This window comes from Lissotriton helveticus, chromosome 2_1, assembly GCF_964261635.1.
Source record: "Lissotriton helveticus chromosome 2_1, aLisHel1.1, whole genome shotgun sequence".
Lineage (NCBI taxonomy): Eukaryota > Metazoa > Chordata > Amphibia > Caudata > Salamandridae > Lissotriton > Lissotriton helveticus.
Genome location: NC_136059.1, coordinates 370,542,738 through 370,561,919, shown reverse-complemented (window position 1 = coordinate 370,561,919; position 19,182 = coordinate 370,542,738). Strand labels below are relative to the sequence as shown.

Here is a 19,182-nt window from a genome sequence, read left to right as displayed (position 1 = left end):
CCTGAGGTGCCAGGAAGTGGGGCAAGTGCCTGGACTAACGAGCTACCAGTGTTGAATATTAGAAAACTAAAGATGTATTGAACATGCCAATGAAAGACTTTGAACATCAGAAGTTGAAAATAAGAATTGAAAACACAGCTTGGACTGAGTGGTATATGCTTGCGACAGAGACACCCCACTACTGAGTGTTGATATAGTGTAGATTTGGGGTGACAGGCGCTCTGCGGGTTGACGAGCAAGCTATGTACAACCTCTTTAGCAGGGTGGCAGGGAGTGGGGAGGAGGGTATTAGTTTTTGGTTCGGGGTTTATAACAGTAGAAGTTACATAGTTCAGGTTGAGGCGCGGAGATTGTGCACAGATGTTGCTATGCTAGACAGGATGACACTTCGGCTAGCGTCCATCCCACCATGGAATGAAGGGTGAGTTGGGAGGGTAATGTCCTGGAATGTCAAATGTCTGAATGTAGGAATTAAGCCCTCAATGGTGCTACAATTTATTAAAAAACATATACCAGACATAGTCCTGATTCAGGAAACCCACCTCATCGGCAACCAGTGCAAAGCACTAAATAATAATAATAATAATAAAAACATTTATTAAGCGCCTGGTTACAGAGAAAAACAGTGCGTCCCCGCGCTGTGGATGCATAACGACAGAGCTCCGAAATGAAAGTCCAACAGCCCCGAGGGGAGAGGACACAAGGCAGCAGGCAACTAGACCTTGGGAAATAAGTACGTTTTCAGTTTCAGCCTGAAACGAGATTCTGAAGGTTCCATCCGGAAATCGAGCGGAAGTTCGTTCCAGTATTTACTGGCGAGGAACCTAAAAGATCTCCCTCCCATCCGAGCGCGACGAATGCGGGGGACCACCATCTGCATGCTCCCCAAAGATCTTAGCGACCGTCTAGGACGGTATATGGTCATCATCTTCTGGAGATAGGAGGGGCCACGGCCCTGAGCAATTCGGTGGGTAATACACAAAGTTTTAAACCGAATGCGTTCTTGCATGGGAAGCCAGTGTAAGGTATGAAGTGCCCGCTTACCAGATGATCTCCTAGGCATTTTCAGTACTAGCCTGGCCGCCGCATTCTGGACACATTGCAGTTGGCTCAGGCCCTTTTTACTAAGCCCACATAGCAGTGAGTTCCCATAGTCAAGGTGAGGGGTGACTAGGGCATGCACTAGGGCAGTGGTTCCCAAACTTTTGAGTCCTGAGGACCCCCATTGAGTCACCACTGGAAGCCGGGGACCCCCAAGCAATTTGTATGATTTAACTTTCAAACATTAAAACAGTAATTAAAAAAAAATACACACGTGTGCACACAAAACAAATACTCAAAGTACTAAGGATTTTGGGGCCAGATGTACGACCATTTCATTTAGCGCCTCGCAATTGGCAACACATTGCGAGTGGCAAATTGCGAGTTGCTAAATGAAATGTACAACAGTGTGTTTAACACTGTTTGGGTTTCCCAATGGGGTCGCAAATTGCGAGGTTCATTAATATTAATGAGCCTCTCGCAATTTGCGAGCCCATTGGGAATGCCGGCCCTCCCAGAGATGGTGGCCTGCTGGGCTCTGCAGGCCACCATGTCTCGGACTGCTTTTAAATAAAGCAATTTAAAAAAAAATGCAGCCTGTTAACCATGCATTTAAAAAAAAAAAGAAAATGAAACGTTTTCGTTTCATTTTCTAAGGGCAGGCAGAGTCCCTGGGACCACTGCCTGCCCTTAAAAAATAATTTTGCATGCATTTGCAAATGGGAAGGGGTCTTCTGGGGACCCCTTCTCATTTGCAAATGCATTACCATCTACTTGAAGTAGGTGGTAATTGTGACTGTTTTGCGACCGCAAAATATTTGTACATGGTTTTGAGATTCGCTATTTGGAAGGGAATGCCCCTTCCAAATAGCAAGTGCAAAACCTATTTAGAGAGTTGCAAACGAATTGCGACTCGCGAAATGGGCTATGTTCATGGCCCAATAGGTTTTTGCATGCGCAAATGGGCTCGCAAACCCGTTCGCGCATATAAAAACAGATCGTACATCTGGCCCTTAGTATTTTATATTGAAGTAATAGCCCCTCTGTCACATGTATTTCATTTGTTTTATAGTATCTCATACCATTGTAGGATGTCAGAGCACTTTACATCACACACATGTAGAGACATTGAATCATACATGTAAATCAGTGTGTATATAAAATGTTTAAAGAGTGCTTGGTCTGGAAAAGCACAAACTCAGGATTCAGAACATAACACAGTGGCTAGCATTGACTATAACATTAAAAATTTATTTCCACCCAAATATATATTTTTAGCAGCATCGGGATAATGAATAACTGGGACAAAATATAAGTTACTAACTGGTAGCATGCAGTTTGCATGCAGCTCTTTGATGACAGTTTATAGGTCCCTCTGCTAGATTACGATTGTCACTCATGAAGTGCACAGTAACAAAAGAATCTCTGTGACAAAAGCAGTAACCACGAACCTAGGAACATAAAATACTGCTTTTTAAGATGCATGTTACACGTTCTTTGCACTAGGCACATTAACCCTCTGTGCTACATAAGTTAAATCAAAGCTGCACTGAACAAAACTCTCCTCAGCAGGTACATTAATCACTGGCATTCTCTTGACACTTTTATTGTTGCTGGAAAGCTGCTAATTATACAAGAAACGTTTCTGTGCTTTTAAAACTGTTGCCTACGGACCCCCTGGGAATGTGTCACGGACCCCTGGGGGTCCGCGGACCACAGTTTGGGAAACACTGCACTAGGGATTTCCTAGCTTTAAACGGGAGAAGGTCTAAGATCTTGCGAAGCACCTTGAGTGTGCCATAACATTTCCCAACTACACTCCTCACATGTTGGGTATAGGCGAGATTAGAATCTAAAATAACCCCCAGATTTTTCACCGTGGCAGATGGAGTGGGCATAGTACCCAAGTCAGCTGGCCACCAAGCTGAGGTCCATACCGACGGAGACGGACCGATGATAAGAAGTTCCGTCTTGTTGCCATTGAGGCGCAAACAATTGCCCTACATCCAGCCAGCAAGCGCTACAAGACAGGAGGAGAAATTCTCTGCTGCCCCAACTGGGTCATGAGATAGCGTGATCACCAGTTGGGTATTATTTATTATTATTATTTTGTGTATTTATAGAGCGCAGTCCTGTCACCCAAAGGGCATCCTGGCGCTACATCTGCGTAAGAGACAATATCCACCCCATAGGACTCCACTAATCTTGCAAGGGGCTCCATGTATGCATTGAACAGTGTAGGGCTCAATATAGAGCCCTGCGGAACCCCTTGTCTAACAGATCTTGGTCTGGATTTATATGGGGGGCAGTGAACTTGAAATTTCCTGTCCGCCAGAAAAGAGCTAATCCAATCGTGGGCCCGGCCCACTACTCCCATCTCACTAAGGCGTGCAAGAAGACCCGAGTGCGACACAGTGTCAAAAGCCGCACTCAGGTCCAATAAAATTAGCGCTGCAGTGTGACCATCATCAGCTTTACGGCGAAGCAATTCGGTGGAAAAGAAGAGAGCAGTCTCCGTGGAATACTTCGCTCTAAAAGCCGATTGGGAGGAGTGGAGAAGGAGGTTATCCTCCACAAAGCTGACCAATTGGTTGTTCACCACTTTCTCAACTACCTTAGCACAGAAAGGCAGAAGAGATATCGGACGGAGGTTATCTAGCTGGGTCATACTCATACTAGCTTTCTTTTTAATCGGAACGACCTGGGCCAACTTCCATTCCTCAGGCACCCAACTTTCTTGAAATGATAAAGTGGCGAGATTGCCTATATGGTCGCCCAGTAGCTGTAGGTGGTTTCTAAGGATCTTGGCAGGGGCTACGTCTGTAGGAGAACCAGATTGGATCCCTGAGATGGTATTTATCAATTCCTCCCGTGAAGGAACCCTGAATTCCTCAAGGGTGCAACTCTCCCTGGGTCCATCATAGGCGACCCTAGCTGGGGTGGCTGCTGTAGTATTCTGTTAAAAAGATTCATAGATCTTTTCAACTTTACATACAAAGTAATCCGCTATGTTTTTGCAGATCTCAACAGAGGGGGGATCTTCAGTCACAGTCGCCGAGAGGGATGTAAGTTCCTTATATATTAGAAAGAGCTCTTTGGATGAGTTACCCGAATTCTCAATCCTCTTTTTAATATGGTCCCGTTTCGCCTTTCTAATCAGTTTATGATACGCCCTAAGGCCATTCCTGTAAGATTCTTTGTGAGTTATAGCATAGCTTTTCCGCCATTGGCGTTCAAGAACCTTACATTTGGCCTTAGCTGCACACAACTCCTCGTTGTACCACGGGGCAGATCTAGACCCACGTGCAGGAGCTTTTTGGGTCCAAGGAGCAGCCTTATCTAGGGCCTTAGTTATCCAATCCTCAAACTCCTTCCAGGCTACCCTGAGAGTTTGACTCAGTGAAGGTATTTCCTCATTAAGGGCAGCATCAAATGTCTCCTGATTAAATTTCCTCCAGTTCCTACGTCTAGGAAAAGGTAGTCGCTTAGGTTTATCCCTTCTGTACACGCCCTGCACACTAAACGGGACAAGGTAATTGTCTGACCATAGTATCTTAACTGGGGGAGAAAGTCCAACACTACAAACACAAGACACAATCTGCACCTAAAACAAAAAGAACTTAGGGACTTAATGGAGGACAATGCCAGAATTCAGGCCGGAGCCATGCAACATAGGCTATATGACGTAGGAGACAAAGCTAACGAGCTATTGGCATGGCTAGACAAAAAAAGAACTGAGCATAAATGGATCCCCAGAATAATAGATAAGCTGGGTCAGAGACATGAGATGGGTAAGGAAATTTGCAGAGGCCTTCGCTACATATTATGAGTCACTTTACTCTTAACCCTCAACAAACACCGAAGAGGAATGTGCGGAATTCCTTAAGGACATCCAGATGCCAACCCTCTCTAAGGTGGACAGGGAAATGCTAGATAAAGACTTAACAGTAGAGGAGCTCAAGGCTGCCACACATGCATTGCAATAAGGGAAAGCAATGGGACTGAATGGTCTACTACCAGTCGAATTATTTAAATCTATACTCGATAAATAAGCAGAGCACTTACTTGCAATGTTCATGGAGGCAACACTGTGGGGGCCCTCCCGCCTGATCAGTGAGAGGCAACGATAGTAGTAATTCCCAAGGAGGGTAAACCCCCGGAACATTGTGGGTCATACACGCCAATATCCTCGATAAATTACGAGGCTAAAGTTCTGGCCAAAGCACTGTCTACACTCTTGGTGACAGTGTTTACGTCCCTTATACATCCGGATCAAGGGGGAATTTATGCCCCGTAGAAGTACGAGGCTCAACTTGCAACGACTATTTGGGGTCCTACACATAACATCTATGGATGAATTACACCCTTAGGCTCTATTATCATTGGGCGCCAAAATGGCCTTTGATAATATAGAATGGAACTATGTGTTCGCGGTATTGGGCCATTTGGGCTTTGGACCTGCTTTCATTAGATGGGTCCAGCTTTTGTATTAACACCCCCACGCAAGGGTGAGGATCAACTTAACCACTTCCCCAGTGTTTACATTGCAAAAGGGTACTAGACAGGGATTCCCTCTGTCCCTGTTGCTTTTTGCCCTGTCCCTGGAATGCCTGGCCGCATATGGTGAGATGCGACCCGCTGATATGGGGTATCCCAATCAGGGAGGAATGGGAAGAACGCATATCCTTGTATGCAAATGATGTTCTGTCTACACCAAGGCAATCTGTAGATAGAATACTTCAAACCTCTGTATTTACGGAGACTACTCTGGGTATCGTATTAATTGGGATAAGTCGCTGCTCTTTCCACTGGCTGTAGGCTCTCCGAAACTCCCAAGCTGATGCATGATCCCAGTCGAAATTGAAGGCTTTAAGTACTTGGGGATTAATATAACCAGAAACCCACAGGACTTCTATAAGAGAAATGCTGAAAAGCAACTGATCAGATTTAGTGCGGATGCTGAACGATGGAAAACACTGGCCCTCACTTTGATGAGTCGTGCAGCTTTATTTAAGATGACAACCTTTCCATGACTATTGTACCCCATTCAAAACACCCCCAATGAGCTCTTTTCAAGAGAATTGAGGCTGACTTAAGAGCGTTGATATGGACCGGGGGCCCCTACGAATTGCATTACATAAACAACAGAGAGGAGTTTATGGGGGAGGATTAGCGGTCCCAGACAGTAAGTTATACTATTGGGCCCCACAGTTAGTATGTGTTAATGACTGGGTGTTCGGAGACAGGGCAGAACCGGCCTATAGAGTCGACAGACTAAGCATTGGAGGGAGAGGTTATCCTTCCCTCCTTTACAGGACAGGAGGGATTAGGGATCTCCTGCCACATACACAAACAGTAGTTAAGGTATGGAATGCGGCTACCAGATTTCTGGGAAGGGAAGGGAAGTTGTGGGACAGCAAGCAGCTCCACAAAATAAGCACTCTGCAAAACTTCAATAAATGGCAGTTACTTGCTTTTGAAAAGCTGGGGGATGTATGGAGAGGCAGGGCCTACATAACATTTGCAACTATGCAAACAGAGTATGAGTTGACACAAGGAGAATGTCTGAGGTACATTCCCTTAAAAACTATGTACAAGAGGGGACCACACTTCCATCAGCATCTCCACTAGAGGACAGACTGTTGACTTACCCACTGACCACCTGTGCCATTTCATGTATATACAGAAGGATGTATGACGTTACAACGCATACTTTTACACGCCTACCTTTACATCGCAAGTTTTACAACTCATACCTTTACAACGCATAGTGCTTTTAGGCGCTGGATAGTGAATTGTTTAATTTACTATTCCAACTCCAGTCCCCGTGGATAGTAGGGAAGGTGTTGGATAGTACATTAAACCTATTCCCTATCCTAGAGCGCCCCCAGCGCAATGCGTTGTAATGGTTTGCATTGTAAAAGTTGCGTTGTAAAGCACTGCGTGGTAAAAGTTGCGTTGTAAAGGTTGTTTACCGATAGATAACGAAGAATGGGCAGAAGCTATACAGAGACCCCGGGAAGTAGGAATATGTGCCAGGTTCCGACTTATCCAGCTTAAAATCCTGCATAGGGTGTATTATCCCCGAACCACATTACAACACATGGAGCACACCGGGAGTAGTCAATGCCATAGGCGGTGTGGGCAGGAGGGATCCTTTTTTAATCTGTTGTGGGAGTGCCCAGTGCTACAAACTTATTGGGAAAATAATGACAGAGGTGGTTGGGACAAACATGACTCCAGGTGGTTCCTACTGCTGATATCGAATGAACAGACTTGGCCTACCTACACGAACATATGGCTAATATTAGCCGCAGTAATTGCAAAACGAAACATTGCTAAACACTGAGGGGCGGTCGCCCCTCCTGAAGTGCAAATTGGATTTCTGACCTAGACTGATGTCAACAAGCAGAACACATGATTTACCAGAGCAGAGGGTGCCTGAAGAAATAGGAAAACGTTTGGGAAATCTGGCGGACCTACTGAGGCAAATAATGTATAAGCATAGGAAGTAGTAAGGGGGAGGAGAGGGATGGGACTGAAGCTTCATGTGTGCACTGTCTAGGAAACGCCAAACTGAATAGCATGCAGCTTGTAATATACTGTTAAATACCTACTTGAATTGTTGAATTCTGAGCATGTTAAGAAAAAGATTTTATTTTAAAATATGCAGAATTAGTTTATTTAAAAAAAAAGCTAACACTTACCGTCCAGATAATGGTCATCTTTTCAGTTTGACCCACTTCAATCTGAAAAAGCATTTTTAATTCTCTGTTGTGAGCCTCGTGACTAGCATTCCACTCGAGAGATACGCGTTGTTGCCGTAAGTCAGTAGAGAGTGTAACATGTAAAGGTGGAAATAAAGCTGAGTCTGTAAGAAAACGAAATATTGATAAATTATCATTCACTTTCCTTCAAAGCTATTAAATGTTTTAGGAGATCTTTTTATTCATGTCTTCTCTAATGTTTGTGATTTCTGTGCAGTTTATGGCGCTGCATATAATAGGCAGGTTTGCACCAGGAAATTTGTATCTCCAGATTCTATTCTGATAAGTATTCAACCCAAGTGTTTCAGCCAATAGTCCCCTGGGAGGGGGAGATCCATGAATCATGGAGTAGCCCTCGACCTTCCAGGCCCTGAATGCTGCTCCCCTGCTGCCTATCATTGTAGTCCAGAGGCACTGTCTCGGTCCTTGAGACCCATTCGAACTGGTGTTCGAGTCATGGCCACTCCTCTTACTGTTTTTTGTTTGTTTTGTATTTTATCCCATATTGTTTTGTATTTATATTTACCGGTATTGCTCCTGTCGCTTCTGTCATTACGTGTTCTTCAATTGTTGACTGTTTTTTAACTTTTTTTTCAATTGTTGTGCCCACTACTGTGCTGTTATTGCTGACTGTTTTTACTGCGCCATCTTTTCTCACTGATCCAGCCCTCTGCCCTCCCGCACAGCCCTTCCCACCTCCCATGGCTACTTATGGAGGCCGATGCAAGGGCGCATGGGCAACCTCATCTGTGCCCTTTTGTACTTGGACCACACACAGCACCAGAAACCTTGGCCCTCCACACCCCCACAGACACTGTGCCGTAAACAACTGCTGTCTTGCATAAGCACGCACCACAGCGGGACCACTCACCTGCATCCACTGCTGATTCATCTACACCCCAGCACTGTCTGACACTACAGCAACCAGTACCACGCCAGCCTCGGATGCTGACTCCCCTGAAAAAAAAGATGCCTCCTGATCAACCCCAGACTGATCTGGAAACATGCCACTGAAGTCTGGGACACCATTTCCACCCTCGCCCCCAACGCGACTTTCATTACACGTTGGGGGCGAGGGTGGAATCAATAACATACACCATCACCGATGATGACACCATGCCGATCATGGAACACATGAACTTTCAGCTCTGCGCAGATGCCAATACCACCATAAAAGGCACCCTGGCATACAAACCACCAGGACCATGAACCGGCCTCAGTGATTCCATCACTGAATTCATCACCCCGAACACTACATCTTCCTAGAAGACCTCAACTTCCACCTGGACACCACACCGACAACAGCTCCACCGATCCCCTGGAAAGATTGGACAGCATGGGCCTCAAACAAGTGGTAACTAACCCCACAAAGCAGGACACATGCTGGACCCCATCTTTATGTCCAGCAAAAGAATCAGATACAGTGACACCTCGGAACTCACCTGGTTGGACCACTACATCGTACACTTCACCCTCACTGGACACCTCTGCACCGCCCCAAACCAAAACTGAGCCCTCTACTGCAGCTGGGACAAGGTCACCCAGCAACAATGGACCAACACTCTCAGCATTGCGCAACGAAACATTACCACCAACCTAGACCAAACAGTAGAGAACCTCAACGTCTGGATCACCAGCGCCGCCAACCAAATCACTCCCACCAAACCATCAAAAATGCACAGACCTATCAAACAAGCCAGCTGGTACATGCCAGAACTCAGTACGTCGAAACACAGGAGCAAACAACTGGAAAGAAGATGGTGCACCAGCAGGAACCACACCAGCAAAGCCATCTACAAATCAGTCGTAACCAACTACCACCACCAACTCAAAGACAAAAAAAATGAGGCCCTGACCCAGCAGATTGAGACCAGCACCAACCAAACCAAGGAACTCTTCACCATCATCAGAGAGTTCACCTGCCCGTCAGCCACTGGAACTCTGCAACACCCTCACCGACCACTTCCATAACAAGATATCAACCATTTATAGAAGCTTTGAGCCCCAACTCTCCGACCTTTTCAGCAACACTTTGACCACAACCACCGGCTCAACACATGCGAACCACTCAGCACACCAATCACAACAACTCTCATGAACTCCATCCACTCAGGAGATCCCACCAACCCATGCTCCCATCAATTCATCATCCTCAACATGTCTATAACAATAGTCACAGTTCCTGATACTTGGAAACACACAGAGGTTAGACCCTCCTCAAGAAACCTTTGGCAGACCCGAGCAAGCTCCCGAACTACTGTCCCATTTCCGAACTCCCATTACCCACCAAAGTCCTGGAGAAGGTCACAACCTCCAATTCACCAAGCATCTGGAGAGAATCAACCTGCTACACCCATCCTAATCAGGTTTCAGAGCCAATCACAGTGCCAAGACAGCCCTGATTGCTGCAACAGACAACTTCCTTGCCCTTCTTGACAGAGGAGAATCAGCCACCCTTATCCTCCTGGTGCTCTCTGCAGCTTTCAACACCGTTTCCCACCACACACTCGTCGGTTGACTCCTCGAGATGGGAACCACAGATGAAGCACTCAGATGGATGGCATCCTTCCTCACTAGATTCATCCAGAAATTCAGCCTCCGATCCTTCACCTCACATCCAAAGCACACCACCTGCAGCGTACTCCAAGGATCATCCCTCAGTCACTACATGACACCACTGGCAAGCATCGTGAGAAAGCACGACATCAACATCATCTTCTATGCCGATGACACACAGCTCATCCCCTCACTCTCAGCAGACCCCACCTCGACGAAGTCCAACTTCCACAACTGTATGAAGAAGATTGAAGCATAGATGAAAGAAACTACCTGAAACTCAACATGCACAAAACAGAAGTGCTGATCTTCGGCAGACATACCACCCCTTGGAATGACTCCTAGTGGCCCTCTGAGCTCAGACTAACCCCGACACAGAGAGACCACGCCTGCACCCGCAGCATTATACTTGACAGTGAACTCTCCATGAAATGTCAAGTCACCGCCATTTCCTAAGCTCTGCATGCTCCGCAAAATCTTCAGATGGCTCCCCATCAGCATCAAGAAAACTGTGACATGGGTCCTCATTACCAGAAGACTAGACTACGGCAACGCACTCTATGCAGGCACAACCATCAAACTCATGCAAAGGCTCCAGACAATCCAGAATGCAGCAGCCGGACTGATCCTCAACCTGCATTGAGGGCACTTATCAGCCAGCATCGGAAGGACCTTCACTCGATCCCCATTCAGAAAAGGTGCCACTTTAAGCTTCTGACCCACATAAGAGACAGATATGTGGCTGGTTGTATATTTGTACAGTTCTTGTGCGTGCCCAATATAAGTTTCAGCAATTGTACACTCAGTGCTGCAAAGGAAAATAGGGCAGCCACCACACCCTAATTTTATCAGGAAATCCTGGCAATTACGGACATGGTCGAAACGTGTCATCTTTGCTGCCAGGAATAAACTCCACCTGCTGCATCAACCTTGTGGGCTCGCCTGATTTCCTTTCTCGCTGGTATCTGATATCTGCTGAGCTTCATTCACTTGTTTGTCGTCTCATGGCCGAGCTGACGTCATCACACGAGGTTGGAGTAGAAAGGGAACCTTCGTGAGCCTCAGACTGTCACTACTCCGGGATGCTCCATTCATATTTACCGCGCCTTCACCCTGAATATTGACCCCCTTTTCACGCAGCATCCACTTGGACGCAATGCTGGCTGGGACATGAAGTTCTATTATGGACTACAGTTTCACTCATTATCAACTGGTGACGAGGGGTGTAACTTACCTTCCAATGAGGGCGAGTCAGGACACTTTCAAGGCGTGGGTGGAGCCTCATCACGGAAGCAGCAGCATCTGAGGAAGGTTTGAATACCGAAATGCATCATGCTTTGCTGTGTCTATTAAAACAGCTCCCGAAGGTTTCCCTGTGTGGCCTCTTTCCTTTTCCTTACCGGAGGGGTCTGCTTGTTTATTTGATTTGCGTGCATGCCAGAGGCGCGCAAGAGGCTCCGCTCCATCAAGTGGCAGAGGAATGCTGGCATCTGCTGTTCATCGGCATTCTTCAATTGTTCGAGGTATCGAAAACCTCTGCCCACTTCCTATGTGCATGAAGCTATGGACCACTGCCAGTGGCAGCCCGTGTTCACACGAGGAGCTTCATTCACTTGTTTGTCGTCTCATGGCCGAGCTGACGTCATTACACGAGGTTGGAGTAGAAAGGGAACCTTCGTGAGCCTCAGACTGTCACTACTCCGGGATGCTCCATTCATATTTACCGCGCCTTCACCCTGAATATTGACCCCCTTTTCACGCAGCATCCACTTGGGCGCAATGCTGGCTGGGACATGAAGTTCTATTATGGACTACAGTTTCACTCATTATCAACTGGTGACGAGGGGTGTAACTTACCTTCCAATGAGGGCGAGTCAGGACACTTTCAAGGCGTGGGTGGAGCCTCATCACGGAAGCAGCAGCATCTGAGGAAGGTTTGAATACCGAAATGCATCATGCTTTGCTGTGTCTATTAAAACGGCTCATATATATATATATATATATAACACAACACCGCTTTTCCCTTCCCCATAAAAGCATTTATTGGTATGTACAGCTCTGTTCTTGGTCCTTAAAAACATACAGCCGCAGCCTTGCGCATTTCGTGGGCTTCACTTCCTCAGAGGCTAAAGCGGTCCAAAAAAGTATTGCGTGCCACAGCTTCCTGCTAAACCATATCGTACGCTGACATTCAGCTGCTCTTGATGAGACTGGGCGTGAAGGTTACTGTGAGATACAGTCCATGTATATAATCATCAGATGGATGCCTCCTTTATTATTGCTGATTTAAAGCTCTTCGTGAGCCCCAGGAAACAAAATTGTATTCCATCCAGGTTGCGTGTTCCACTCAGAGCCCCACGTTCTCAGATGTAGTTAGGTGGGGAAGATCTGAGACCACAGGTCCCTCAAAATTCTATTTAATCTTAAGTATTACTTCAGTGTTGCCCTAACCTACCACCTAGACATCTCATTCCTATTAAGTTTCTCAAGTCTAATACATTTATTCTTAAGACCCTCTCTAGTTTTGGGGTTAGCATGACTGATTGCTCTACTGATAGTAATACCTACACTCAAATTCCTATCTCTATCCTGATTGGAGCTCATGTTCAAATCGTATTAGGGAGTACTAATTGCAGCAAACAGCTTAAAACATAAGAGACAAAGATGTGGCTGGCTGTATTTTTGCGCAGTTCTCGTGCGTGCCCAATATAAGTTTCAGCAATTATACACTAAGTACTGCAAAGGAAAATAGGACAGTCACCATACCCTAATTTTATCAGGACCCACGCATACAAAGCCCTCCACGACCAAGGACCAAGCTACATGAACCAACGGCTGCACTTCCATCGATCAACCAGTAATCTCCGCTTCACACACCTCTCCCTTGCACAGACACCATGCAACCGCCACTGAAGCGACAAAGGACGCTCCTTCTCCCATCTCACTGCCAAAGCCTGTATGCCCTCACCTTCACCTCCGCAATGCACCTTCGCTGACCCACTTCAGGAAGGGACTCAAGACCTGGCTCTTCGGCTGATACCTGCAGCACTGCGCCTGGATACACTCTGGGGTGATTAGCAATGTAATACAAGTACAACTTGATTGATTGATTGATAGGAAAGTCGCATAGATAGATGCTGTGTACAGTAAAAATATAGTAAGTAATAGGGCCACTGGCATTATACGGCAGGAGACGACCAAATGCTGCAGGGTTAACTGGATTAAGCAGCAAAAAAAGACACATTATGCAGCTTAATCAGACACGTTCTGTGATAGTATTACTTAATTATTTGATCATTTTTACACTTGTTAACAGTGTCTGGGGAGAGGTTTCACCTCATCAGAACTAGCTTAACACTCACATATAGCAATAAGCAATGGAAAGGTGACCAATCACTGTTTCCGAAGGGCCACCACTGCTCCAAAACACGTGTTGCCATGTATTTTGTAAATTTTTGTCCGTTTGAGCTAGAAACACGTTATTTTGTTCTTATCTGCAGATTATGCAGCAGATGATGGATTATGTGGCACACGCGACAAATCTATAACTATTTGGAAAATTCGACAGCCGCAAAATCGAATTATTGCAGTGCCCCTGGTAAAGTAGTAGCTCAGTGTGCAGTGTTATAATAATATGCATTTTTATATAGCACTTCACATGGGAGTTAAATCGTAATTAACCAATGTATGGTTCGCAGATTACTGAATTTAGGGGCTAAACGTTTAAGAATGACTTTTCTGCAAGCAAACTCTTGACCTGCAGATCTACACAATTTAGAAGCGAGCGTTCATCTCACTGGGCCATCCTGCTACAAATAAGCAGAAATGTTTACATATCTTGTTGTTCTCACACAGTAGTCAGCCACAGAAATAACAGTGAACACATATAAAGGCGCTCTAGACCACCTCACAAGGAGCTATGTGACTCTAGGGCTCTTATCTGGGAGAATATGGACAGTAATTCCAAGTTGTATATTCAGATTCGTTAAAAATGCTGGTGAATCCGAGGTTAGAGATTTACACATTCGCTGTTAGTGTGAGTTCCACAGAAATATAGGCAAATATACAATAAACACTGAGGACTGGGAGGGGTGAATTTCCTCATATAGGATCAGATGCACTATTGGCTGAACACATCTGAGCTTTGTTTGTGCGGTATGCACGCTCAATACTTTCCACTGTGCCTGATGTAGTGAGTCCTCACAGTGCACAGAGGTCAGTTGCTGAGAATCACAAAAGACGTGACTCGTGAATGTGCCCGAGTCGAGATTCTATATGTGAATTCCTGCAAAAGAGTTGCAAATGCAGAGATGGAGGCCTATGTGGGAAATCTTCACTCTCTCAGTGGAAGCTATCCCTCGCGACTGCCAAGGATAGTCAATATACTTTCAATACAATGTGAACCAATGGGAAGCGAATAATAGATTCCCTTGTCAATTGCAATGAAGTGGGGGAATGCTTCTTTGCCCCTGCCTTCTCCCTGCTACTTGCAAGAACTTGCAGTTTGTGCCTTGCGGGTCGCAATGATTCCTATGAATCTTTTTATTAACTTTTTCTAATTGGAGAAGAAAAACTCTTATACAGGCAGATTGCATAGTGATAAACAATAAAGATTTCACAGTATACTTTGGGCAAGCGGTCGCAATGATAACCAAAAATTTCAATTCACTTGCCTGCGGCTTAGGCCTATAACTAGCATTCAGGGCCTTTAACAAGCAGTATAGCCCTAGGCAGCAGGCTATACGGCTATATTGGCAACTGCAGTGACATGGAAAATACACATTACCTCCCGTTCCTCCCTCGCCTTCCTTTTTAACATATGAGGCCCCTGCCTCCCTCTAGACCACCCCCAGCCTATAAAAACTTTGCCCGCCCCCCACCTTTACTCGTTCTATTTTGTCTCCCTAGGTGAGCCTTACCTTTGGTCTTCCATCTTGTGGCGATGCCGGGGAATCTTCAATCTGGTTCTCTGCGACGGCGGTGCCCTCAGCAGCGTTCCGCCAGCGCGGTTATCTCTCCACATTTTTGGGGGGGTCAAGGGGTGGAGCGGTGGCTCAGGAAACCACAACGTTGTCCGGTGGTCCTCCTGTGGCTGGGGCTGTGTTTCCGGGTCAGGCAGCCTTTACGCCCGTGTCTACACACTTCGAGGAGACCTGGTAGGACGGGTTTTTGCCCGGTAGTTTATTTCTTTTTGGGAAAATGTTTTTTTTTCTCCAGATTGGTGATATTTTCATGGAGATTTTTTATTGGTTAACGGCAGGATTAGTTCTCGGCCATATAGACGGTTCCTGGGGAGTTGCTTCCACATTGTTCAGCAAGCATGGGTCGCAAGAGATTATTTAAGTGGAACAACCTGGTGTCTTCTTCTCCCTCTTCATCTCCTGATGGGTCTCCGGTTCTCCGGTTTCGGATTGCTGTGTCCTGAGGACTGTGAATCATGGTTACGTGATAGACTTTTGGCATGTTTCTCCAGATACAGGGGTTCAGATCACTCCTGTACCTATCGCCGGTCCGCACAGGGTGGCTCTGCTGGAGGGGATGCCTCATTTTTTTCAGGGTCTGTTGAATCTGTTTCCCCTACCTCTCCGGTCTTTTCCTTCTTGGAATTTGCAGCTTGTGTTGGATGTCCTGTCATGTCCTCCTTTTGATCCCCTTGAGGGTCTTGAGTTGATACTCTTTTTTTTTTAATTTCTTTTTTTTTTATTTCAATAGATTTTATTAGAAGAATTTTACAAAACAGTACAGAGTAAGCCGAAAGAAGACAACACTGGTTAGATGTCTACATCTAACCAGTGTTGTCTTCTTTCGGCTTACTCTGTACTGTTTTGTAATAGGTAATGGTACATATGGGCTTATTGCGGCGCCTGTGTGTTGGTTATACATGGGCGGCTTGAGTCCTTGTCATAAGCATTGCCCCCTACGGTCGGAAGAGATCATGTGTATAGGTAAGTAGGACGAAAGACAAGGAGAAGAGAGAGAAGGGACGGACACACTTGCGGTAGGTTGAGGTTTGTATGGCAGAGAGTTTGCAGACAGGTTACGCCAAGGGGGATGGCGGGGAGGAGGGGTGGGAAGGTGAGGGGTACAGTGGAGCCGTAATAGTTTTTGGGAAGGTGGTGCGTTCACGGCGGTTTTTGCGAGGCAAGGTATTTGTCCAGGGAGAGCCACATCTCATTGCTACGTCCAACTTGTGGTGTTCGATTATTCGTTATGTTATCTGCCCCCCTTAGGAAGGTGACCCAGTTGAACCATACTTTGAAGGTGGCCTTCCCTGTGTCCTTCCAGTTGGAAAGGATTGTCTTGGTTGCTGCCGTGAGGAGCAGGTCGATGAGGCTCCTGTCGTTGGCAGAGTGAATCTCCGGTGCCATAAAGGCGTTTGTTATGCTGTGGAGGTCTAGTTGTGGAGTGTAACCTGTTACATTGTAGATGAAATCTATTACTTTCCCCCAGAAATGTTTAACTTTAGGGCAATGGACAATCATGTGTTCTAGGTCTCCTTTCTGTTTCTGACAGTTCCAGCATAAGTCGCTGTCTATGAGCCCGACCGCTGCTAGACGTGCCGGGGTCCAGTACGCTCTGTGTAGGAGCCAGAATTGTGTTTGTGCTAGTGTGGAGGTGACCTTGTTCCTACTTGCCGAGGTCCAGAGGTGGGTTTTTTCTCTTTCGCTAAACCGCCCTGTGTGTAGTGTTTCCCAGTAGTCTATGACCTTCCTGTTTACGCTGGTTGTTTTTGCCCTTAGTAATTTATAAAGGTGTGATGTTTGGTGCCCCAGTTTGTTGAGATTTGTCAGGCATTGGTGTATTGTTGGTACCTCTTTGCTCAGTCTTGCTTTAGTGATTGCCGCCTTGATTTTGAGAAAGTTGTATAATTCTATGTCTGGGAGGTCGTGCGCCTTTTGTAGGCCGGAGAAGGTGGCAGGAGACCCTCGTACTTCCAGTTGGGATGGGATGTGAATACCTCACTGGATCCAGGAGGTTATGATAAGTATGCTGTTCTTGTATTTTATTTTTGTGTTGAACCAAATGGATTCGTGTTTTGTGTTTTTTATGCCTTTTTCCATTCTTTTATCTACTTGCAGTAGGGCGTTTTTGGTGTTCCTGAGGATTGTGCTGTTAGCTTCCGGGTGTTTGTTAGCTGTGAGGAGGGCCGCCGGGTTTAAGCCTCCTAGCAGCGCTTTTTCTAGTTCCAGCCAAGCTGGTGTGTATCCCTGTTCTTGGGTGAGCCAGTATATGCCTTGTCTGGCGAGGCAGGCTGTCTGAAACGTCTTAAAGTTTGTGACGTTGAGCCCCCCTAGATCCTTACTGAGCCTAAGTTTCTGGAGGCTGATCCTGGCTTTTTTACCCCTCCAAAGGAACGAGTTTATCAAAGCGTTCAGTTTTTTATTAAATTCTTCCATGACTATCAGCGGCAACATACTCAGCAGGTAGTTGACCATGGGGATTATCATCATTTTAATTGTTTCCACCCTGCCCCACCAGATGACGTACTTGGGAGACCACGTGTCTAGCCTGTCTCTTATTTTGTTTAGTATAGATTTTTCGTTATGCTCGAGTGTTGACTTGAGGCCCCTGTCAAAGTAGATACCTAGTATTTTAGGGCCCCCTTTTGCCAGTGTAGGCCGGAAGATCCTATTACATCCCTGGTGGTATGGACGTTGAGTGGTTTGCATTCAGACTTGCTTCTGTTAAGCTTGTTCCCTGCCTCATTGGCATACACGTCGATGGTGTTCATTAGTGCCTCTATTGAGGGCTCAGGGTTTTCTGTCATGATGAGTATGTCATCGGCGTATGCTGCTAGTTTGACCGTGTTCCCCTGGACCTCCACCCCCTTAATCTTGGCGTTCTTTCTGATCATGGTCAGTAAGGGTTCAAGGGTCAGTAGGAACAGTGCCGGCGAAAGTGGGCAGCCTTGTCTGGTGCCTCTTTCCAGAGATAGGGCCTCTGATGTGCCTCCATTCACCACGACTCGGGCGGGAAACGTCATTTACAACGCGGTGTTTACACCGCACGACCTTTTTCACGCAGCTATTATAACGCAAGTCGTTACTACGACTTGCGCTGGATGGCGCTGTGGGATAAGGAATGTTGTACTTTTATATTCCAACACCTTCCCTACTGTTAAGGGGACTGGTGTTGGAATATAAAATGATAAAATTCCTAAATACGCGCCCTCCAACGCAAGTCGTTGTAACGGCTTGCGTTGTAAAATCTGCGATGTCCAGTACCGCGATCTAAAAGATCGCGTTGTACTGACATACATCCAACTCGGGCTTTAGGGGCCTTGTAAAGCGCCATCACCATTGACCTGTACTTCTCTACTAGGCCAAACTTCTGCATGCACTGGTCAAGGAAGGGCCATGAAACTCTGTCGAAGGCCTTTTCTGCGTCTGGCGCGATCATCACCGCTGGTTTAGTGTTGGAGGAGGCGTGGTTGATTATGTGGCAGAGGAGTCTTGTGTTGTCTTGGGATAGTCTGTTTTTAGGGAAGCCCACTTGCCTTTTGTGTATGAGGTTTGGAAGTTGTGTATTAAGTCTTCCCGCTAATATTTTTGCGTATATTTTGCAGTCTACGTTAATTAGAGAGATGGGTCTGTAGTTCTGCGGGAATTGCGTGTCTTTACCTTCTTTGGGGATGACTATGATGTTGGCTTCTGCCATTGAGTTTGTCATTTTCCCTCCTCTGATGCAGTGTGTGAAAACCTCTTTCAGTGTGTTCCTAATTTAGGGGAGGACGTGTTTGTAAAATTTGGCTGTGTAGCCGCCTGGCCCCGGTGCCTTGTTGTCCTTTAGGGCAGCTACTGCCATATCTATTTCTACC

General features: G+C 46.2%; 1 protein-coding gene across 1 annotated transcript in view; it reads right to left on the bottom strand.

Moving 5' to 3' along the window:
* Positions 1–19,182, bottom strand: part of OSMR (oncostatin M receptor) — a 357,357-nt gene that overhangs the window by 276,798 nt on the left and 61,377 nt on the right. Inside the window, exon 4 of the mRNA XM_078674982.1 lies at positions 7,749–7,912. Within this exon, the coding sequence (XP_078531108.1) occupies positions 7,749–7,912 (164 nt within the window). The remainder of the gene's footprint in view (positions 1–7,748; positions 7,913–19,182) is intronic.